Source organism: Thalassophryne amazonica, chromosome 21, assembly GCF_902500255.1.
Source record: "Thalassophryne amazonica chromosome 21, fThaAma1.1, whole genome shotgun sequence".
Lineage (NCBI taxonomy): Eukaryota > Metazoa > Chordata > Actinopteri > Batrachoidiformes > Batrachoididae > Thalassophryne > Thalassophryne amazonica.
Genome location: NC_047123.1, coordinates 30,045,587 through 30,069,240, shown reverse-complemented (window position 1 = coordinate 30,069,240; position 23,654 = coordinate 30,045,587). Strand labels below are relative to the sequence as shown.

The 23,654-nt window shown below is 39.5% G+C and overlaps 2 protein-coding genes across 4 annotated transcripts in view; one reads left to right on the top strand and one right to left on the bottom strand.

The window, feature by feature from the left end:
- Positions 1–1,389: 1,389 nt before the first annotated feature.
- Positions 1,390–4,625, bottom strand: LOC117502537 (sterile alpha motif domain-containing protein 15-like). Its single transcript, XM_034161579.1, has 3 exons — positions 4,553–4,625; positions 2,902–3,000; positions 1,390–1,542 (listed from the first exon to the last, which is right to left on the bottom strand). Exons 1-3 carry the CDS (start codon positions 4,622–4,624, stop codon positions 1,423–1,425), a joined length of 291 nt encoding a protein of 96 aa, XP_034017470.1. The 5' UTR covers position 4,625; the 3' UTR covers positions 1,390–1,422.
- A 267-nt stretch (positions 4,626–4,892) lies between these two features.
- LOC117502690 (ectonucleoside triphosphate diphosphohydrolase 5-like) overlaps positions 4,893–23,654 on the top strand; it is a 21,628-nt gene continuing 2,866 nt past the window's right edge. The window contains exons 1-14 of one of the 3 annotated variants that reach the window (XM_034161776.1): positions 4,893–5,024; positions 7,324–7,514; positions 10,378–10,512; positions 10,636–10,725; positions 12,392–12,445; positions 20,106–20,338; positions 20,646–20,728; positions 21,549–21,692; positions 22,042–22,117; positions 22,346–22,381; positions 22,613–22,701; positions 22,779–22,858; positions 23,164–23,225; positions 23,339–23,440. In XM_034161776.1, coding sequence (XP_034017667.1) covers positions 10,457–10,512; positions 10,636–10,725; positions 12,392–12,445; positions 20,106–20,338; positions 20,646–20,728; positions 21,549–21,692; positions 22,042–22,117; positions 22,346–22,381; positions 22,613–22,701; positions 22,779–22,858; positions 23,164–23,225; positions 23,339–23,440 — 1,105 coding nt within the window. In that variant the 5' untranslated portion in view covers positions 4,893–5,024; positions 7,324–7,514; positions 10,378–10,456. Of the gene's footprint in view, positions 5,025–7,073; positions 7,515–10,377; positions 10,513–10,635; positions 10,726–12,391; positions 12,446–13,574; positions 13,615–20,105; positions 20,339–20,645; positions 20,729–21,548; positions 21,693–22,041; positions 22,118–22,345; positions 22,382–22,612; positions 22,702–22,778; positions 22,859–23,163; positions 23,226–23,338; positions 23,441–23,654 lie in introns of those variants that run through there. The other 2 variants (XM_034161777.1, XM_034161778.1) reach the window with 2 other exon arrangements.

Below are 23,654 nucleotides of genomic sequence, written 5' to 3'. Positions count from 1 at the left end.
CACTCAACTCATGCTAATATTAGCCTGTTAGCATCACGTTATGTGATGCCAGTGTGCTTTCATGCTGTTATCCCATTAGCATTGATAACTGACTGTTAGCACATATTTATTTATGTTAGCATGGATGTATTTTTAAAGCATATTATGAATCTCCTTGCTAACAACTGATGCACTCAGCTCATGCTAATGCTAGGCTTAATGTCAGCGACTTGACATTGCACCCAACACCAAGCTAGCACCGTCAATTATACACCATATTAAGACTGTAACTTTAAGATAAAATAAGGAAAGAGTGCTGCAACGCAATGACAGCATTGACCAGTTATGAACTGCAACTGTGAGGCAACAGAGCTAACCACTAAGCCACTGTGCTGCCTTCATCTTGTAACTTATCAATGTAAAGGGTCATATAATGAGGATAAAGTGATTTAAATGTTGGTTAACTTTGAAGCACTAAATCAGTCCAAAAACATGTTGTACATATTGGACATATCTGTGCTTGGGAATAATCTCATCATCACATGCATGGTGAAAATTAGGAGCAGGTGTAGTTAAAGTTGCATGTAGCTTGCAATGGGCATGTCAGTTCATTTGACTTCTAAAGCCCATGTCTCATGGCCACCAATGCCACTGCTGCCTGTCTACAATAATAAAAATACATTAAAAAAAAATATATATATAACCAATTATATTAAAACCTAGTTTTAATTTGGCTTTGATGCAACAAATTGCTGATCAGTCTAGATATTTCTGAGATGGACAAACTGTAGGCTCCCTTCTCTGAAGCCACTTTAGATGTTTCATACATGGAAGGAGTTACTCCTTTTCTGTTCAGCAAGTGCAGTTTGTCTCAAAACTACACCGATAAATATGTTGTTGGCTACTAGGAAAAGCATCAAACCATTATTAAATTACCACAGATAAAATCTGCTTGAGTTCATGCAGTGAGATGTAGACTTTGACAAGGAAAATGTCATCCGTCATTGATGGTCTGCATATTAAAATGTCCACTTCAGTAGAAATCAGATTAAAAATTTGTTTTCTCTCATCTTTATGTGCATTCAAAAAGCACTGATTTTACAGTAATCGGTGACAATTGGATTGCAGATTAAATTTTCTCAGAAGATAACTGGTAAATTTATCCAAATATGTCTTTAAACCAACATTTCCAAGTGTATAAAAACGAAAATTTGCGACCTGCTTAATACATTTTAGTTATTTGAATAATTGAGCTTTACCAGCAGCATTTCACTGGTGGGATGTGTTAATGTCCCTGCTCGTCTCATCTGAGTCATCACCGGCTGACAGTTGGTGATTTGAAATGACACTGACGTGCTTTTAGTTTTTGCTGTTGAGTTTCACGTCGAGCTTCAACGATGACTGCAGTCCAGGAACTGCTGGTAGGTGAGGCTGTCTGCTTCTTTACCCGTGCGGCTTTTTCTCCAAGAACAGGCCCATGGTGTCCCGCGGGGGGTCAGCTATGCTGCGACTCCACGGGCTCTCCGAGACTCTCGGCAGGTCACGCACACGAGCAGAGATCACCTGCACGGCACAGCAGGCTTCAATCCTTCGATAAAATGGCTCTTAAAAGTGTGTAACATTTATCAAACAAGATTAATCTGAGTGTCATCATGTGTTTTTTTTCTTTTCTTTTGTTGTTAAAGACTATAATGAACATGGAGTAAAAAGGTCACAGTGACATCCAAGGGGGTGGGTCCCAGGAGATTTATTTATTTATTTATTGTATATATCAACAGCAAAAAAAAAAAGTCTAGGTTGATGATTTGAAGCTTATATGGATCTGCAAAATATTTGTGATTGACTTGTATGAATGACTTCATAATGAAGTCACAAGTCATAATAATAATAATAATGATAAAGTACGTTTTCTGAAGCAAATGGTTCATTTTATTTCAAGAGTCAAAATCACTATTTCTGGAGTGGGTTAATCCCAAATACAACTCCTCCTCACCCATGAAATGGCAAAAGGACTGCATTTATATAGCGCTTTTCCATCTGAATCAGAAGCTCAAGGCGCTTTACAATGATGCCTCACATTCACCCATTCACTGATGTCAGGTTGCTGCCATGCAAGGCGCTCATTACACACCGGGAGCAACTTGGAGGTTAAGGGCCTTGCCCAAGGGCTCTTAGTGATTTTCCAGTCAGACTGGGGTTCGAACTGAAGGAAAGTGTATCTTAAAAAAATCATAAAAGATAAATTATTGCCAAAAACAGCAGCAATTTGTGCAACTTGTGAAATGTGCAAAAGCAGATAACTTACAGATGAAGCACAAAGGAAACAAATTACATTTAGTCAGAGAGATTTCATCTTCAGTTATCTGATTCTTTTTTATGGATCTGCATAAAAAGCACAGCAGAAATACATCAAGGCTCTTTCAGCCAATTTAGTTCTGACCTTTAGGAACAGATGAAAGAACCAATAGTTCTGACGGTAAACAGCATATGCAGCTATTGTTTTGTTTGTTTGTTAGGTTTTTTATTTTATGTTGATGCACAGCATAACTTTGCATGAGGCACTGTTCAAACAGAAGTGTTTAGGTGTCAAATGAGACACACGGGTGAGTTGGCAGCAATTAGTGTGAGATTCTGCTGTTCAGTGTGTTTAATGCAGAGGAATACAAGCTGGAGTTGTCAAAAATAAACGTGAATGTTCACTGTGCATATTACCGAAGACCAACGGCTTAAAACTTTACAAATGTCAAACGAACTGTCTTATATAATTTATATTTTATAGTTTGTAGGTTTCTGTGCATTTTTCAACACTTGTCATAATGTTGCAAAACCGTGCAAACCTGTTGAAAGTTCATTCTGTATATCTCCAACTTTGATCTGTAAAACAGCCTTAAAAATCCACTGCCAACGTCTTCTGCATCTTACCTGCATATCTTTAAAATCTGTGATTCCAAGTCTTGGCAAATATGTGCAGTTTACATAAATGAGCTTGCGTCCCGTAATGCAGTTCTCAGTGAAACACGCCTGTGAAAAACTGGAATAAAAAGGTCAGAGCACCGAGAAACAAGATACTGTTTTAGAAACTGATATGGACTGATCTTGTAAAAACATGTTAATTGGTTAGTTGATAAAATGTGATTAAAGTAATGAAATGTCCATTACAGTTTCCTACAAATGGATAGATGGATGTGTAGATAGATGGACACGTGCACAGACAGATGGATGCATGGATCAATGCATGCATAAATAGATGAATGCACATGTAGGTGGATAGATGGATGCATGCATGCATGCATAGACAGAAGAATGAGTGGATGGATATATGCATAGATGGATGGATGCATGCATGCATGGATAGTTGCATAGACAGATGAATGCATAGTTAGATGATAGATGGATATGTGCATAGACTGATGGATACATACAGAAATAAGTAGATGAACAGATAACTGGACAGGTTGATGCATAGATAAATTGATGCATGCATAGATGATGGATGGATGTGTGCATGGATAGCTGGATAGATAGACGGATGCATAGATAAATTAATGCATGCATAGATGATGGATGGATGTGTGCATGGATAGCTGGATAGATAGACGGATGCATAGATAAATTGATGCATGCATAGATGATGGATGGATGTGTGCATGGATAGCTGCATAGATAGACGGATGCATAGATAAATTGATGCATGCATAGATGATGGATGGATGTGTGCATGGATAGCTGCATAGATAGACGGATGCATAGATAAATTGATGCATGCATAGATGATGGATGGATGTGTGCATGGATAGCTGCATAGATAGACGGATGCATAGATAAATTGATGCATGCATAGATGATGGATGGATGTGTGCATGGATAGCTGCATAGATAGACGGATGCATAGATAAATTGATGCATGCATAGATGATGGATGGATGTGTGCATGGATAGCTGCATAGATAGACGGATGCATAGATAAATTGATGCATGCATAGATGATGGATGGATGTGTGCATGGATAGCTGCATAGATAGACGGATGCATAGATAAATTGATGCATGCATAGATGATGGATGGATGTGTGCATGGATAGCTGCATAGATAGACGGATGCATAGATAAATTGATGCATGCATAGATGATGGATGGATGTGTGCATGGATAGCTGCATAGATAGACGGATGCATAGATAAATTGATGCATGCATAGATGATGGATGGATGTGTGCATGGATAGCTGCATAGATAGATGGATGTTTAGATAAACATGCAAGAATGGATAGATGGATTCACAGAAAGTAGATGGAAAGATAGATATTGATTGTCTACTATATTTCAATTTATTTTATTTATACCACACCAAATCACAACATAAGAATAAGGCTTAACCTTAAATTGAATTAAATTAAATTTAATTGAATCTTACCATACACTGAGCAAGCACATTGCTAACAGTGCCTAATACATGTCAGATCTTTTTCACATTCAGACCTATAAAGTGTGTTGTGAGACTTTGTTTAAAATGTCAAAAATCTGACAGTGTGCCGCTGAATAATCATTTTATTTGTACGGTGAACGTTTACATACTTTATATTGTGGAAATCCTACAGATTCAATCCATTCAGCAACGTCATGGCAACTCCAGTTCAAAAAGTCCATAATACCTGTAAAAACAAAACAAAACAAAAACTTAAATTATGATGTGAAACTAGAACTTAATTCCAGTCGCCGAAAAAAGAGTATTTTAGTTAGAGAATGATTTAATAGTTTATGTGCCTGTGTTTATGGTAACAGCCAATCAGCTTCTCCAAATTCAGGACGATGTGATACTCTAACCAATGATTGGCTGTTAAATCTTTTTGTCCCGCCTATCTGTCCAGGAGCAGCCAATACGCTGTCGCAAGCCACGCACCCCGTCGCTAAGTGACTTTTTGTAGTAGTCATAGCACACTGTTTGGTGTGTGCGTGTTTTAAACTTAAAAGATCTCCGGAGGAAGAAAACAAAAAGTAGACAACGAAAAATGTCAGAAGTTCTTCTTCAGTCCAATTCGAATAAGGGGTAAAGATAATTTGTGCTCAGTTTTTGCGTCTGTTTTGTTTAATGCTCGAGCTAAAGCTAAGCTAGCCGTCAACACCTCATATTTTGCAAACAGAATTTGAATTTTACACAAATTTGGGATGTTTAATGGTCTTTTTGTTTGATTTTTTTTTTTTTGATGAATACTTTGCAGATGAGTCATACCCATTAGTAGCAATTATTCATGAACTGTCAGGAACTTCATGCATTTTAAAAAACCCATTTAGTGATTAATTTATTTTGTGGAAATTAAAACTGGGAGTCAGTCTATTATGGCTTAGAGATCCTGTCATTATGTAGAGGAGATCACACATACTTGTAACTAGGTGAATGTTAATTACCAAGTAGCTGTCGTGTATCTATTATGTGTAACCCTCCAAAGATTTGGTCCTGGATTAATTATCGGTCATATAGAGGACTGATTGTTTTTCAGGAGTATTTCAAAGTGTCCAGTTACACAAAACAGTTCTGCCACATTTGATTATTCAGTGCTGATATTACAGTTTAACTGCCAGGCTGTATAAAAATTATGACAGTCAACTGTTCGTACTGACAGATGAGTATCAGAACCAATGGGGGGAGGAGCCACACACATACAGTTGTGCTCAGAAGTTTCTATACCCTGCTTTTTTGGCCATTTTTAAGAGAATGTGAATGACGACACAAAAATTTTTTTTAACTCATGGTTAGTGGTTGGGTGAAGCCATTTATTCTCAAACAACTGTGTTTCCTCTTTTTAAATCAAAATGACAAGAAAACTACCCAAATGAACTCGATTAAAAGTTTACATACCCTGTTCTTAATACTGTGTATTGCCCCTTTAACATCAATGACAGCTTGGAGTCTTTTGTGGTAGTTTTGGACGAGGCTCTCTGATGGTAAAGTTGCCACTGAATATGTCTTGGACTTTATGGTAAATCTGCATGGAGTAGACAGTTCTCAAAAACTGAGTGACTGTGCAAGAAGGAGAAGAGTGAGGAAAGCCACCAAGACACCCAGACAACCCAGAAGAAGTTATGGGCTTTTGTGGCTGTGATTGGAGAAATTGTGCACAGTGCAATAAATGAAGATGAAATTAGGGTTATTCCCATTCTAATCCAATTCCATTGTTTGCACGGTTTATTTTTCTGTAAGTAATTCAGTCGGTGAGTCGTTGTGAAAGGGTGTGGTCGGCTCTTCAAAGCTTACCGTAGCAACTAGCATCTTCATGCCAAACTGGAAATTCCGTGAGCAGACCAACAGATTTCTCCATCTCCTCAGCTGCATTGAGTTAAATCCACGGTAAATCCATCAGTCAGTCCAGTTAAATCCAAGTATTTTGCGATTGTCATCGTTGCACTAGTTTCTGTCGCTGTCAGGTGACAGCACCATTGTTGACACCTGTGCAGCAACAAGGTCAGGGGCGGAGTAACACATCAAATGTGAAGCGGTTTTAATATTTTGCCAACGTCCACGTGATAATTTATCGTCTGAAATGTCACACGATTAACCAATCAGATTCACGGAAAAAATGTAATCGGATTAGAATTTGGTTTTATGTTAGTTTGTACAGGTGGCATTACTGCAGTTGGATGCATCAATCTTTCAAAGTCACCGAATATGTCTTGAACCTTACATCAATCACTGAGAAACACAAGCAGTATGGTTCTCTGGAGTAAATTTGTCTGGAGTAGTCGGTTCTCAAAAAACAAGTTACTATGCAAGAATGGTTGTAGTCAGGACACCAAGACAGTTCTGATTGGAGGAAGTGTGCACGGGGCAACTTTTGTCTGTTGCATCCCCAGTTACACAGCTTCATGGTGGAGAAGAGGAGAGAAGGATTTTCATGCAAGAAGTTTACATCTATGCTCATGTCTCCCATTTGGTTTCTTTCATACTGTAGCTCAAGTTTCATGTTTCCTTCTTAAGAAAATCATTCTCTGTTCCACTCCACGATGAGGCTGCATAATTGGTGATGCAATAGACAAAATTTGCACTATGCACAGTTTCTTCAAGATTTTCATCATATTGTTGTTTTTAGCCAAGGTGTATGTCTGCAAATGTATTATCCTTAAACTAAGTGTGCTTTTTGCACAGAAGTAATCACCACACTCTTTAGGGTGCTTTGGATATTTGACATCACAAATTAGACAATGTTGCACAGCATTTTTATTGTGTTACACAAAAACATGGCATGAAATGTTACTGCTCTGTTACCAAGACGACACCACGGTGTCTGTGTGTGAACAACTGAGTTGTCTTACGCATGAGATTAGCACTGTTTCTGTTTGATGTCCTGTAGTGTATTGGAGTGAGACCCTACAGAGCTGTTTTAGAGTGCCAAGAATCATGGTGTGGCGACGGCTGATGCCAACAAAGATGACACTGAACCAGCGAGAGGTTGCTGCCTGTGGAGCAGTTGGCCAGGGCTGCATGGTTCTCCAGACTGTTATTTTTTTTTTTGGCGACTCTCGCGATTGACTTCATTTGCTGGTGGGTAATGTAATCTCTGTGTGTAAACCTCAGCAGTGCATTTCTAAATATTTGAAAGGGTGTTTTTAGTAAAAATGTTCTGTTTTTAAGAGGAAATGTGTGCATATTTGGGTCCCTTGATCTCTCAGGAAGCAAAGGCCGTAATACCTCACGTATTGCTGTGGTGACCCAGAGGGAGCAGCTGAAGGGACTTACTTTTTTATATTATTTAAAGTCATAATACCTCACTTATTGCGTAATCAATTCTAAATAAAAGCTCACTGTTTTTCTCTGGATGAATCAAAGAGAAAAGGGAAAAGCTACACTTGAAAATTTACTTATTTTTGCCAAAAACAAGCTAACAAAAATTTCAATGATTTTTTTTTTTTCCTTGTGTTTGTGGGCATTAGTGTGGACTTGTGTTAGGGAGGTCCTCAGTCTTTCTTAGATACAAAGAGGGGCTTCTCCAATGAAAAAACACTGATCTAGAGGACACTGGTGCAGGATGTAAAAACAACTGCATTGGATGAAAAGGAGCGCCTCCACTGGGCTGCATACCACATCGCCCTGAGACGATGTGGATCTGAAATCAAATTATGTGAAAACAAAAACATTATAGGATTCAATATCATGGCCAATGTTACTGTGAGAAAAGAACTTGATTTGATCTAAAACAAAGACTGCAATTGTTATTACCTCCGCCAAGGAGGTTATGTTTTCGGTCACATTTGTTTGTTTGTCTGTCTGTCTGTTTGTCAGCAGGATAACTCAAAAAGTTTTGAACGGATTTTGATGAAATTTTGTGGAGTGGTTGGAAATGACAAGAGGAACAAGTGATTAAATTTTAGTGGTGATGCGGATCACGATCCGGATCCAGGACTTTTTTAAAGGATTCTTCACCATTGCGGGATAGGGGGAATTTTGACATTCTAGTTTCTAAATACACAAAAACAAGGCAGAAAGGCTTGCAAAAAATTAGGGTGTAACATAGTCAAATGTTCTATCAAACAACAAAGTCTGGTGATGATCGGATCCAGATTCCGTATCTGGTGATCCAGAATATGCAAAAATATAGGGAAAATAGAAAATGTGTCAGTGTGAGGTGACAAATGAAGCTAGAGATGCACAACTAACACCAAATTGTAGCTGAATCTGTACTGATTCAGTAAGGTGTCATCAGATTTGATGTAGCTTCAAATGTTACGGAGCTAGATCCAGAAGAAAACCGCCATTACCGAAAAATCGTTTTTATACACTAACGTTTGAACTAATAAAGACATAAAAGTGATTCCAAGTTCTAGTGGTATGTTTTCATGGTCAAGGATGTCAAATATAAAGGAAAGAAAAGTGTATGTATCATAGTTTTGGTTGTAACACTGAATTGTTGAATAGATCACTGTGCCAAGGAGGGAATCTCTTTAGGGTCAGTGACCCTATGGCCTTGTTTTCATAAATGTTAAAAAAATCATATATTTGCAGTTTAGTTGAATAATAAATTGAATTTTGTCTCTTATTTGTTTTTGTCTATAAGCACATGCAATATCAATATCAGTGCTCAGATGACAGTAGCTTCTGGGAAAGGTGCAAGTTGCAATAAACTGTGATGCCAAGCGATAAGGATACATGCTATCCAGTCACAGCAGATGAAACTTTTTTTACTACTGAGCAAACATCATTGTTAGACTTTTTTAGGTTCAATGATTCCACGGCGTGTAGATGTTATGGTGTCAGTGACCCCAAGGCCTTGGCGGAGGTTTGCACTCTTGAGTGCTTCTAGTTGTTTCTGAGATAAGCTGGTCATTTGTTTAATGAATTTTTCAGAAATGCTAAATTCACTATTAATATACAAGTAGCCTGCAAAAATAAATAATAATAAAAACATGCATCCCATGCAATAAAAAGTTTTTTTTTAATTACCCTAAGCTCATGACCACAGGTAAGTATAAGAGCGTAAATCGACTGGTAAAGTGAGAGCCTCACCTTCTGGCTCAGCTCCTTCTTCACCACGACAGTCCAGTACAACATCCATAAGATTTCAGATGCTGCCCCAATCCCTCTATCGATCTCATGCTCCAACTTGCCTCCTCCACTTGGGGCAGTAACTCTTCCCTGACCCAGAGGGGACAATCCACCGTTTTCCCACAGAGGACCATGGACTCAGATTTGGAGGGGCTGATTGTCATCCCAGTTGCTTCACACTCTGCCTCAAACCTGTTCAGTGTGCATCAGAGGTCACCACCTGATGAGGTCAACAGAACCACATCATCTGCAAAAAGCAGAGATGCAACTCTTTGGTCACCAAACGGGACACCTTCCAGTCTCAGAATGTGCCTTGAAATTCTGTCCATGAATATAATGATCAGGATTATAGACAAGGGGCAGCCCTGGCAGAGTCCAACGCCCACCTGAAACAGGTCTGATGTAATGCTGAGAATGCAGACACAGCTCCTACCTTGGTCATATAGAGACCAGATCACATGTTGCAGAAAATCCAGTACCCCATATTTCCGCAGTACCCCCCACAGGATACCCCAGTCCAGAGGATTAGGAATATGACCAACCAGTCGACGTGTTTTGTGGACTTGGAAAAGTCTCATGACTGGGTCCCTCGGGGTATTGTGTCATGTCATTGAATATTTCTGGGGCCAAAGTCATAGCACCTTAAAGACATTGTTGTCAACAATATCCCCCTCTACAGTACATACATGTCCACTTTAAAATAAAAGAAAGCTACAAGCGCAAACAATGGGTATTTGAAGCATTTATGTTCTTTCATTCATCAAAGGTTACAATAACATCATACATTTCTGCATAGAGGCACTTTATGTACTTTTTAATGAGGATTCGTACATAACTGCTGTAATCCTTTCACTGTTCTTTGCAGGCTGAGATGAAGTGAAGATATTTTTAGAGGAGCACTTGTACTCCTGGTGGCCGACAGTTCTAATGAAGCAGTCTCTTTGATGAGCAAAAACCCCGCCACCAACCAAGCCACCGCACACCATTGCACGTGTGAAGGGTGAGACACGTGAAAGCAAAACAAAAAGAACACCAGAAGTAGATTTGAATGAATGTTCATGGTATTTATATGATGTAACAGTGGAATAAAGTTGGCAAACCAAAATTCCATTTGCTATTTCAGCCACATTCCTGAAAAGAGGCGGGCCCGCTCCCATGTAGATAGGAAAGGTTCATTCTCAGCTTATGAAAACACATCGATGCAATGTTACAGGTAATTGTACACTAATGAACAGATGCTTCTGAATGCCGTACTCTGTTTATGTCAATATACGCTCATAAATCCTACACACTTTAAGATACAGCGTGCCTTGTGAAAATTCATACCGCCATCATCTGAAGGGAGTTTGAAATTGTTTTTGAGGGATGCACAAGCTTTTGTTAAAGCTGTCATTAACATTTATCTGTGCTGTCAGACTTTGCTCTCTGATGAAATAATGCACCGTGTTCTTGCAGATTGTTGTGAAATTGCTCCTGTATTCCTCTCCCCATGCTTTACCGGCTCCAGTCGCTCATTCAGAGGAAACATAAACTCCTCTGGCAAGCCAGTAAATAATAAAAGCAGCGTGTCACCTCCTCTATCATCGCACATGAAGTCCCCCACCCAACCACACACACAACTTATGCAACTCTCTGATAAAGTTGGTGACATCACAGTTCAAGGCTGACCATGTGACCCTGAAAAGTCCAGCTGTTGCCATGCCAACCATGGGACGCGGTGTTGACTGCATCCGCCGTTACCTATGGTAACCTTTTAAATGTCTTAAAAGGAATTGAGTCAGGTTTGAAAAAAGGTTGCTATTCCTCTTCACTGCTACAAAACAATTTGATCAGACAATGTTGCACATTCAAACGGTTCAAACACAGATTATGTGCATCTCCTCTGGAGAAGAGAAGAAAGAGCTGGAATGACGCTGTCAAGAGTCTATTCATGTTTCAGTTTCTGTACTGACGGAGACAGATTAATCACTTTGATTTGAAACATTTAGCATTAAAGTATAGCAGAATTATATGAAATGGCTAACACACAAAAACAAGAGTAAGTTCTTATTTCCATTGTGCTCCATAAAATAACATGATCAACGTGGGTGTCATGTTTTTGTAAAAAAAAAAGGAAAAAAAAGATTAGTGTGAGTAATAGTGCAATAATAAAAGATAGTTACAGTGTTGAAAATGTTAATACATGTATAAAGAATAGATTCTTGAGCACAGTAGGTGTCAAATAAAAAGCATCCAACCTGAGACGTATTTGTAAATGTCAAAGCAAATGATTCCAATAACAATATTACTTGTAAAATAAGATGTTACTTGATCTATTATCAATTACATGTAGGCTGAAAACCCATTTAGAGCTCTGCCACTTTCACTAGTATAAATATATATGACTCAGTTTTAAGTGTTTTATTTTGTGCAACAGTTTGGTCATCATGCTAATGTGAATAGTTTACGTTTCTACTGCTGGAGTATTTTTTTTTTTAAGTTTTTTCCAGGTTGCATTTCTTTTATATTATTTATTTATGGAGCCAATAGAATGTAATTTGCTGCATCAAATGCAGAGCACAGATGTAAATGCCTGGTGAATTTCTGAAATGAAAGCTTGTTGACGGTGTCTGAATTCTTGGCAGAACAGTGCACAGCCAGTCATTTTACCGCTGAAAGCATCCTTCTGATTTCACTGTCTAATGGGAAGAGCACAAATAATGCGCCTGTTGGCAGTTAAAATTAAATACAGAACATAAAAGCAGCAGAAACCACTTGTTTGACCTCTGTGTACTTGCTGTGTATGCGATTTAGGTTTGCGTCAGAAATTAAACCTCACCTTTTGAAGAAATGTTCCTGCTCACTATATGTTATCTGAGATGTTTTTCTTTTCATTTCAGTTTATGTATGCAGCACAAATCACAGCATAAGTCGCCCCAAGATGCTTCACAAGGGTAAAGTCTAACCATTGTCCTCCTCCTGAACCAGCACATGTGGTAACAAAAACACCCTAAGGCATTTTTTTACTTCAGGAAAAGCCTCATTAGACCAGATTGGCCATCCAGCTAACCAGCGGTGTACATATATTCCACAGAACAGGTGCATGATTTGAAAAAACTCTGTGACCCGCTGACTTCTTCTTTACCTTTGGAACACACAGTAATCTTGCATCCTGGCAACACAGAGCATGGGCCAGGACATAATAATGAGTTCTGCCATATAGGGAGGCAGTAGTCCTTGTAGGGTTTGTATGTTAAAAGCAAAGCCTTAAAATCTGACCTCACACGAACAGGAAGCCAATGAGGGGAGGCCAGAACTGGGCTAATATGGTCAAACTTTCTTCTCCTGGATATCTTTGTCATTTTTCTAATGTGTAGGTCAAAGGACAGTGTAGGATCAAAGGTCATTCTTAAATTTTCTTTTTTTTTTTTTACTATGCACCTAACCCTTACTATGCACTTTTTTAAAATGGCATCTTTTACTGCTCTTACTTATTAGATGCCTTTTATTGAATTTGCACAAGCACTTTTTTTAATATTAGGTAATATAACACCTTTATTATACAATGTTTCATGTATTGTGTGTGATGGTATGTCTAGTTGGACGTTGGAGTCTGTGATAAAGTTTGATTGATTGATATTGATTAATGTAGAGCAGGTAGGTCAGTTTACCCAGCTGGAACTGGGTACCAGCTGACATCAGCTAATATATTGTTTTTATTAAAAGTAGTTATAGTTTATAATACTGTATAGCCTTTTTGTTTTTCAGTAAATTACCAAAATTTATATTCAGGAATACAAATTTTCCAGAAAAAAAAGTTAAATAAATAAAAAGCTTTAAGGAATTCAGACAAAGCAAAAAAAAAAAAAAAAAAAAAAAAAAAAGAAAAAAAAAGAAAAGAAAACAAAGAAAAGAAAAGCCCACTAATAGTTGCACTTCTTGTTTTACATTTTGGCTATAATAAAGTGCAATTGAAAGCAGCTGACATTATTATAATAATTATTATTATCATTATTATTATTGTTATGGTTTTGTGGTGGAGGTTTCCAGACACGCTGTGATAAACGTCACGAATGACGTCACTCAGTGCCAGCTGTGAGCGCGTGCTTAATGAAACGTCATGGTGAGTTGGGTGTTTAACGTTCATAAAACGTTTTATTTATTTTTTATAACGTAGTGGCAGCTTTCATGCTTTTTTTTTATTGGCGGAAAAACTTTGAATTTACGTCCCTTGTCTTAAGCAGCTAAAGGCAGCAGTGAGAGCTAGTTGGCTAACTTCACTCCGAGTAGCCGCTTGTTGTACACGCGGAAAAACTTTATAAATGGAAGAAAAATATAACCGAAACAAGAATGAACTAAAGCTGGAACCGCATTTGAAACGTTTCGAAACGTCTCGACTCAAAGCGACTTTGAATCACGTGTCGGGCTCGCTCGTGTCACGTGATTAAGCTGCATTCCAAAAAAAAAAAACACAAAAACAATTGCAGTCGGTTATTTCCATGGATTTTTAAACTTTGATTTTCAGAAAAATGCTTCTAATGAACATGAACAAGTGGACCACAAAATGAAGTTCATTACACTTTTTAATGTAATTCAAATCTGTGCCAATTCAACATGCAGATCCACCTTGGATTTGCTGTGGCGACCCCGAGTGCAGCCGAAGGGACTTACTTTACCTATAAGGTACCACATTGTGTAAATTGTTGTATGCTGATGATTCATGTGTACAAATGGACAAAAATGTGTCAGAAACCCAACAAACCCTATGGCAGTATGCGATAGTCAATAAATGTTAATCCTCTGAGATTAAACACTTTACACTGTATACACTCTAAATACTATAGATAGTGTTAATCTCTAAATGTAAATTGTCTCAGTTGCAGGTTAAGTGTAATGGAGTTGAAACTGAATCATATTAGATCAGCCTTCGACAGTGTCCCTTCGGCTTCTCTTTTGTTTTCACTTTGGGTCGCCACAACAGAACCGAAGTGGATCTACATGTTGATTTGGCTCAAATTTTACGGTGGTAAAACTGCTGTGTCTAATAAGCTTAAGTTTACCTCAACTCAACTCCACCTTTATTTCTAAAGCCCATTTAAAACAGCAGTCGACCAAAGTGCTGCACATAATTAAAAAATGGGCACCAAGTTACCCTGAATCATACATAAATGAATTGAAAATAACAATAAAATTACAACAGGCAATAAAACAGATAAAACACAAAGTAAAATAAAGAGTAAAAAGTAGTAGGAAATAATTTAATTAGATTTTATGTATTGGAACACTGAAAACTTAAACTTTAAAACCAAAAAGTTATTGCTGTCAGCTTAAATTCATTGTGAGGGAATGTCAATTTCGACATTCTGGCCATATGTTGTGTTTCTTGGTGGTTGTTCAAGAGCATAGGTGCCTGGGTGTTGAGGAGACCTCCTGGCAGCTTTTTTTTTAAAAGGTGGGGATGGACCGGTTGTCTGCCTGGGTGTTTGCCATGCAGGACCAAAGACAGTTCTGAGAGTGACAGACTGCATCTTCAAGGTGTGCAAAACAAGTCGGTAAATGCTCCAAGATGAAGGATGCGATAACGGGAAACATTTTTAGGCAGCTCTGGTTCGCAGTCATCATCAAAACATACTCTTTGCTAACCTCCTTGACAACTCAACAAGATTTTTGTCAAAAGTCATCCTCTCCTTTTGTCTGCTGGTTTCCCAGATTGACATTAAAATACAGAAACTGAACACTGTCGTTAAACATCTGTTCAAAGATTACTGGAGCAAAACAAAGAAAAAACTGTGTAACCTACAAATTATTCACAAAGGGAAGAGTAGTTTAACTTCAGCTGGACATGTTCATGCAGATGAATTTTCTCTGCTGCAGTCTAGCCGGTGATATGCTTTAGCTGCATATAAAACAAACAGTAATTTAAGTTCCTTTATCCTCTCTGCAATTTCCTACTTGCATGCTTTGAAGTGGAAGTTTTTATGTGACCTTTTAAAGGTTTAAGTTTTTGAACTGCTGTTAATGCATTGATTTCTTTTGATGTCTACATAATCTCTTTCTGCCTGATTAGCGCACATGTTGGATGCTGTTTGGTTGACTGCGAAATGGTAATGATGAGCTCACCTGAACGAATTGCCCCGGTGGGATACAGTTGCATTGAATTAAATTGAAATGAGCACTGCATCATTTCGAAACCACTCAGGGTTGGAAGGGGAATGCCGATGCTGCAACACTCTCCAGACAAGGTGGCCACATTTTGGATGGAGAACAAACAAAACACAGCTGACGCTTGTCAAACCAAACTATAAGTCAAAACCAAAACAAGTCTAGTTCTGTCTTGCACTTGTGAAAACCTTGCACCCTGGTGCCAGATGCCAAAAACAATTTATTGCACAAAAACAAAACTTGTCAGAAAATGCTGCCTGTCATTCAACTACAGAATGTGCTGTACTCAGAACAGCAGCCATACACCAAAATGCTGATCATAAGGCAAATCCTGGTCAGTCTTTTGTAATGTCACTGAAATATTTCATATGAAATTAATCATCAGGCCGGTTCCCAATTGATGATTTTGTATTAAGAGATTTCATGAAGATATCTTAAAAATGTAACCCAGCAGTAGCACATTGTGCTGTGATGGCTTATGTGTGTGATTCTGTGCAAAATAACTCTGAGAAGGGTGAGCAGATTTTCACCAAACGTGGTGGGAATATTCCTGGAGTGAGTGTCTTTAGTTGAATAACTTTTGAAGCAGATCAGTCAACGGTCATGATTCTCAAAAGAAAAAAAAAAGATTGTCAAAAATGTCATTGGGTAAATATTTTTCATGCCAACCGCAGGGCTTGAAGAAGAGGATCCACTCTCACTGTACAACTCCTGGCAATAATTATGGAATCACCGGCCTCGGAGGATGTTCATTTAGTTGTTTCATTTTGTAGAAAAAAAGCAGATCACAGACATGACACAAAACTAAAGTCATTTCAAATGGCAACTTTCTAGCTTTAAGAAACACTATAAGAAATCAGGAAAAATAATTGTGGCAGTCAGTAAAGGTTACTTTTTTAGACCAAGTAGAGGGAAAAAAAAAAATGGACTCACTCAATTCTGAGGAATAAATTATGGAATCACACTGTAAATTTTCATCCCCAAAACTAACACCTGCATCAAATCAGATCTGCTCGTTAGTCTGCATCTAAAAAGGAGTGCTCACACCTTGGAGAGCTGTTGCACCAAGTGGACTGACATGAATCATGGCTCCAACACGAGAGATGTCAATTGAAACAAAGGAGATGATTATCAAACTCTTAAAAGAGGGTAAATCATCACGCAATGTTGCAAAAGATGTTGGTTGTTCACAGTCAGCTGTGTCTAAACTCTGGACCAAATACAAACAACATGGGAAGGTTGTTAAAGGCAAACATACTGGTAGACCAAGGAAGACATCAAAGCGTCAAGACAGAAAACTTAAAGCAATATGTCTCAAAAATTGAAAATGCACAACAAAACAAATGAGGAACGAATGGGAGGAAACTGGAGTCAACGTCTGTGACCGAACTGTAAGAAACCGCCTAAAGGAAATGGGATTTACATACAGAAAAGCTAAATGAAAGCCATCATTAACACCTAAACAGAAAAAAACAAGGTTACAATGGGCTAAGGAAAAGCAATCGTGGACTGTGGATGACTGGATGAAAGTCATATTCAGTGATGAATCTCGAATCTGCATTGGGCAAGGTGATGATGCTGGAACTTTTGTTTGGTGCCGTTCCAATGAGATTTATAAAGATGACTGCCTGAAGAGAACATGTAAATTTCCACAGTCATTGATGATATGGGGCTGCATGTCAGGTAAAGGCACTGGGGAGATGGCTGTCATTACATCATCAATAAATGCACAAGTTTACATTGATATTTGATTGCAGGGGAGGTGCGACAAGGCTAAATATAAACAATATACTTTGTGTTGGACAGCTAGCAAACCATGGCAAATGTCACATGTACAGCGGTGGGTAATGAAGAGAGACCACAGTGTGTGCTGTGCCTCAAAGTGCTAGCTTCGGACAGCATGAAGCCAAACAAGCTAAAGCGTCACTTAGAGACCTTACATCCTGCACACACACAGAAGCCTGTGGAGTTCTTCAGGAAAAAAACTTCTCAGCTGTCGTGCACAACAGAATACGTTTACAAACGCAGCTGTTTCTACATCAAATGCGCAACTTGCCTCTTATAAAGTAGCCTACAGAGTTGCAAAATGTAAAAAAACCATACACCATCGCTGAGGAATTAATACTGCCTGCAGCTATTGATATGGTTTCCATGATGATTGATGAAACAACTGCATGATACACCGAGAGGCGCTCGCTTCCAAACAGCTGAGTCCTGAGCTGAATGATATTATGACCGACGTTATTGCTACGGTAAACTTCATCAAAACACGACCTGCCAAAGCCCGGATTTTCTCTGCCTTGTGTGAGGAGATGGGCTCCGACCACACAGCTGTACTGTTCCACAGCGAGTCCCGGTGGCTGTCACGGGGGAAGGTTTTGTCCAGGGTGTTTGAATTGCGGGATGAGATCAAAATCTTCCTGGAGGAGGAGGGTAATGAGCTTGCCCACAAGTTTAAAGATAACAACTTCCTCATGAAGCTTGCATAACTGAGTGACATGTTTCAAAAACTTAATGAACTTAATCTGCAGATGCAGCGCACTAAGACACACCTCCCACAGCTGGCAGATAAAATCACATCATTCACAAGAAAACTAGGGCTGTGGGAGCAGCGAGTTACGGGGGGGGAATATAGACTCATTTGAAAGCTTGAAGTCATTCACTGATTCAAACAAGCTGCAGAACACAGTGATCCCATGCATGAAAAATCACATCTCTGCCCTTAAAACACATTTCCAAAAGTATTTTCCAGTGCAAGATTCATCAAAATATGACTGGATCAGAGACCCCTTCAGTGCAACTCCGGCTGATGACTTTAGCACAGCAGAGGAAGAGCAGTTCATTGATGTCACCTCAGATTCAAGGATGCGACTGGAGTTCACGTCCAAGACATTGTCTGCATTTTGGATTGGAGTGGAGAAGGAGTACCCACTGCTGGGCAGGAGAGCCTTGACCACACTCCTCCCTTTTGCCATATCCTGCCTGTGTGAGATAGGTTTTTCTGCTGTTGCCTCCATCAAGACAAAATACAGATCAAAACTGGACATTGAAAACAAACTGAGAGTGGCTGTCTCACAGCTGCACCCAAGACTGGGGAAGATCTGTGACACAAAACAAGCCCACTATAGCCACTGACTTATTGCAGGGCTGGAAGAAAACATATTCAAGATGTTCAATGTTTTATTCACAGGGAAATGTTCATCCTCAGACATTCAGAATTTTAAAAAACAGTTATAAGCTGTGGTTATTATTTCTACAAAAGTTCAAAGTTTCATTGAGGTTTATTCTATATAAACAATAGCAGTTTGTGACTGAGTGTGTTTGTCATACATTTACATGTTGATGTGTATGGTCAGGGGTAGGGGGGCCTGAGACAACTTTGATTGGCCAAAGGGGGGCCTGGCAGAAAACGTTTGTGAACCACTGCCATAGAGCAAAAACTGTGAAAACATTCCTTGCAAAAAGACACATAGGGTCAATGTCATGGCCTGCAAATAGTCCGGATCTTAATCCAATTGAAAATCTTTGGTGGAAGTTGAAGAAAATGGTCCATGACAAGGCTCCAACCTGCAAAGCTGATCTGGCAACAGCAATCAGAGAAAGTTGGAGCCAGATTGATGAAGAGTACTGTTTGTCACTCATTAAGTCCATGCCTCAGAAACTGCAAGCTGTTATAAAAGCCAGAGGTGGTGCAACAAAATACTAGTGATGTGTTGGAGCGTTCTTTTGATTTCATGATTCCATAATTTTTTCCTCAGAATTGAGTGATTCCATATTTTTGTCTAAAAAAGTAACCGTTACTGACTTTTTTTTTCCTGATTTCTTATAACGTTTCTTAAAGCCAGAAAGTTGCCATTTGAAATGACTTTAGTTTTGTGTCATGTCTGTGATCTGCTTTTTTTTCTACAAAATTAAACAACTGAATGAACATCCTCCGAGGCCGGTGATTCCATAATTTTTGCCAGGGGTTGTATCTGTATTCTTTTTGTCAATGTATTTTTAAAAGATTTTAGCCCTTGTTCACTTTTTTGATATGTGCTCTTAAGAAATGAGCGTGATAGAAAGGGACAGATTTCAGAACTTAAACTACAATATTTGATAAAAATGCTATGTGTTGACTAAATAACACTGGTAGCATCGTGATGGTCTTCGTCACTGAGATCTGCTCAGGTTGCTAGGTAACCATAACACCAAAGGATTTAAATCCCTTAATTGAAGTCCACACATGTTGAAATTCTGTTCATTTTGTCTCCATCCAGCAGGAGTTGACTCAGCAGGCACAGAGGTTGATTTTGGGATTTGTCACAGTGGTTACTGAGAACATCTAAAGGGGCGGGCGGGGTCACAAGTCGTAGTACCTGTGTGGAGTTTGGCTCTGCAAAGACGAGTGTCTTGAGCTGTCGCGTGGTTTAACGGAGCAGCATTTTAAACCTGCTGTTGTTGATCCTCCAGAGTGAAGATGAGGCCTGCTGTTCCAGCGCTGCTCCTGCTGCTGCTCACTGTTGCGGCACTGAGCCATGCTCACACCGGAACCTCTGCCCTGGATGTGACCTACAGTTTCAGCAACATCCTTCCCAGCCTCAACCGCCCGGCCAACCACAGCCGCATCTTCTACACAGTCATTTTTGACGCAGGGAGCACAGGGACACGAATCCACGTCTACACCTTCATCCATAGTGACTCAGGTAGAGACTCTGACTGCCATGGTTGGCCGTTGTAAGCCTGGTTTTGTGTAGATTACACACTGTGACCGCATTTATCCGTAGTCTTTATTAAAGCCAGTTTATTTATGCTGTGAATAAGTGCTGCTGTTTATTTTGTTAAATTATGTACTTTAGATGAGCCTTGATTTATTGTTGCAGCAGTAAAAATATTTTGTTGCATTCAAGGTAACTCGCCACTCTCTGAATTATTGAGGCATTATCTACTTTATATGTACTTTAAGCAGACTCTCGCCACGTTAAGCGCTGCTGCATATTTGATGTATTTCAGAGGAGCTGCTGCCTGTTTTGGACAATGAGATGTTCCAGTCTGTAAAGCCCGGTTTGTCTGCATATGTCGATGCCCCTGAAATGGTGAGTTCACTGTCGAGTAAATGGAAATGGTTCAACTGTGCCTGTGTGTGGCATGATGAAATGTTTTCTTATTCCTGTGCGAGGAGTCGTTTTCACAATGACGAAGACGCACGAACACCTTCTTGTGTTTTTGAGAACTCCCAAATGACTCCCTTGATATGGACATTCACCTCCTCATTCGACTGCACAGGGCGGAATCACAAGGAATGTCTGCTGTTAAATGATATGAGCCACATAATGTGAGCACATTTAAACTTAACTTCGAGTCCAGTGCTTGTTATTTGTATGTAGAGGAAAAAAAACAAATCAGTAACGTGATCCAGGACTCCTAATATTTATAAGACCTTCTACAATCCCTCCCCAAAATATGACTTCCTCCAGTGTTTAAGGTGACTTTTTTTTTAATTTATTTATTTTTTGTAGTTGATTTCATCTGCATAGAAAATAAACCTTATGAGTTAAAAAAAAAAAAAAAAAAAAAACTTGGAAAATCTCTGCAAGGAACGCTCAACAAAATGCTTGTTTTTGGTCAATGTCATCATCTCTCTGCTCAAGCAAATCCCATAAACTGACTTTGTTTTTGTTGCTATTTCTGTATTTTTTGAACTTTTTTTTTTAGCCAGCACCATCATTAAATGTGGTGATATCAGGATGGCAACCACCAGTGAAAACTGTATTATATTGGAGAATTAAAAAAAAAAATCTAAATTTATTTTTAAGTGATTGGTTGTGTCAGAATTATGTTGCTATTAAATGGATGTTTTAGTGTTTTTTTTTTGTGTGTGTGTGTGTGTGTGTGTGTGTGTGTGTGTGTTTAAAGGCCGGACACACAGTGAGGATGCTGTTGAAGGTGGCTAAGAAGACCGTACCTCGTCTGGAGTGGAAGCGGACTCCTGTGGTGCTCAGAGCCACAGCTGGACTTCGGCTTCTGACTGCAGAGAAAGCTCAGTCTCTTCTCGACCAGGTAATGGGACAAATAAATAAATAAAACTGCAGACTTATTTATTTATTTTGCTACTTTAAAATGGTGATTTTTCTGAGAAAGTTAGCCTCTAATCCAGGGAGGGGAAAAGAGCGTTTTCAGTGTTCTGGCAGGTTGGTAGAGCAAGTGCTGTTATCACAGCGGTGTGAGCTTAGCACGGCCGGCTCTTCTGAAGGGGATCAGGTGGTAATGGTTGTCCTGAGGACACCTTGAAAGATAAATGACACTTTATTAATCCCCCCTGTGGGAATTAATTAATCCCTTCAAGCGGAGGACACCTCTGGATGAGCCGCCGTTACAGTCGATAACATTAAAGCTGTTTCTCTCTCAGGTTCAGCGTGTGTTTGACGAGTCTCCGTTTCTGATCCCAGACAGCGGTGTCGGCATAATGAACGGCACAGATGAAGGTAACATGGACACGCCCTCTGAGTCATGTGTTGGTCATCAGTGTCGTATCTGTGGAGGGTGTTTAAGTAAATCCCAGTGGATTATCATCACATTTTCTGACGCTGAAAAGGCCGTAATTATGCTGTTTGTGTTGTGCCTCGTCCCGTCCATGTGCAACGTCTCTGAACTCTTAATTTCAGGCTGAAGTGAACATTTTGTTTCTTGGTTTGTCTGTTTTGTAACTGTAGGAATCCTGGCCTGGGTGTCTGTTAACTTTCTGACAGGTGAGTGCTGTAAACACGTCTGTTGTGAGTCCAAACACAGTGGCAGTTGAAACGCTGTCTTGTTATGTATGTGTTTGTTTGCGATTATGAGCTGCACCGTTAGGATTTATTCCACTTTGGCTGCACATCCTGTGCCAGATAGGCCCCTTTGAAGACAGGATGTGAGGCGTGTTGTAGCTGATTAGCGCTCCTCTGCTTTGGCTGCCAGAGTGAAGTCGGGAATGTTTTCAGGTCACCTGTACGCAGGCACCAAGAAGACGGTGGGGATCTTGGATTTGGGAGGAGGGTCGACACAGATCACGTTCCTGCCGAACCCGAGGGTCAGTTAGATGTTTCTCTTTACAAATTAACTGTTTTTGTTTGGTGGAACTAATGCTGTCCTTCATCTTCCACTCAGAGAACCATCAAAAGTGCTCCTGCTGATTACGTTGCCAGATTCCACATCTTCAATTCAACATATGAGCTGTACAGTCACAGGTAACTCGTCAGATCAGTAGTTTTCCCTCTAGTCATCTTTACTCTGATCACGCTGTGCAACCTGATTATCAGATTAATGGTGTAAGATGTGAACTTTTTTTTAACACTTAATTTCAAATACTGTCTGCTTCTTTATTCTTACAGCCAAACTGAAAGTGGGTCACTAAGGGTTTTTTTTTTTTTTTTTTTGTGACACCGTTAGTTTTGTGGCGAGAGGCAGGAAATGTTTGTGCAACTGATTTTCAGTGACTCGCTTGTTTCTGCTGTTTTGCTTCTCTAACTGCATGACCTTTGACCTGATCCAGTTACCTTGGAAATGGGCTGATGGCGGCACGACTGGCCACCCTGGGTGCTTTGGGTGCAGAAGGTATTTGAAAACAAGGTGATCTCCTGCTGTAAAAAAAAGAAAAGTTTGTGACGGTGAAACAGTGAAGCACTCGGGAGCAAACGGTTTGTCACAGGGCAGCTGTGCTCTCACAGGGCTGGAATGGCGTGTTTTCCGAAGCGCCTGCCTGCCAAAGAACTTCAGGGATCAGTGGAGCTTTGGTGGGATCACTTATGAAGTGAGCGGGATCCCAGACGGTGAGTTCCAGTGTCACAGTCAGTCCCTTGAGTTGAACAAATCCATTATCGACTGTCTGGAGAAATAAATGTCAAATTACCTGCAGGTTTGCTCGCTCTGGTCTTTACAGACCGTAGAACAAGATTTGACTCACTGGTGCCCAAAATGCACAACTGCAAATTTTGTGTTTGCATGTGAAGTTGTGGTCCCTTTCTATTAATTTATGTTATTTTT

Coding starts and splice junctions, on each gene's coding strand:
- LOC117502537 (XM_034161579.1), bottom strand. CDS start 4,624: ATGGACTTTTTGAACTGGAGTTGCCATGACGTTGCTGAATGGATTGAA. Junction 3,001..4,552: donor TAGGATTTCCACAATATAAA/GTATGTAAACGT, acceptor AGTTTTTCACAG/GCGTGTTTCACTGAGAACTG. Junction 1,543..2,901: donor CAGATTTTAAAGATATGCAG/GTAAGATGCAGA, acceptor TGTGCCGTGCAG/GTGATCTCTGCTCGTGTGCG.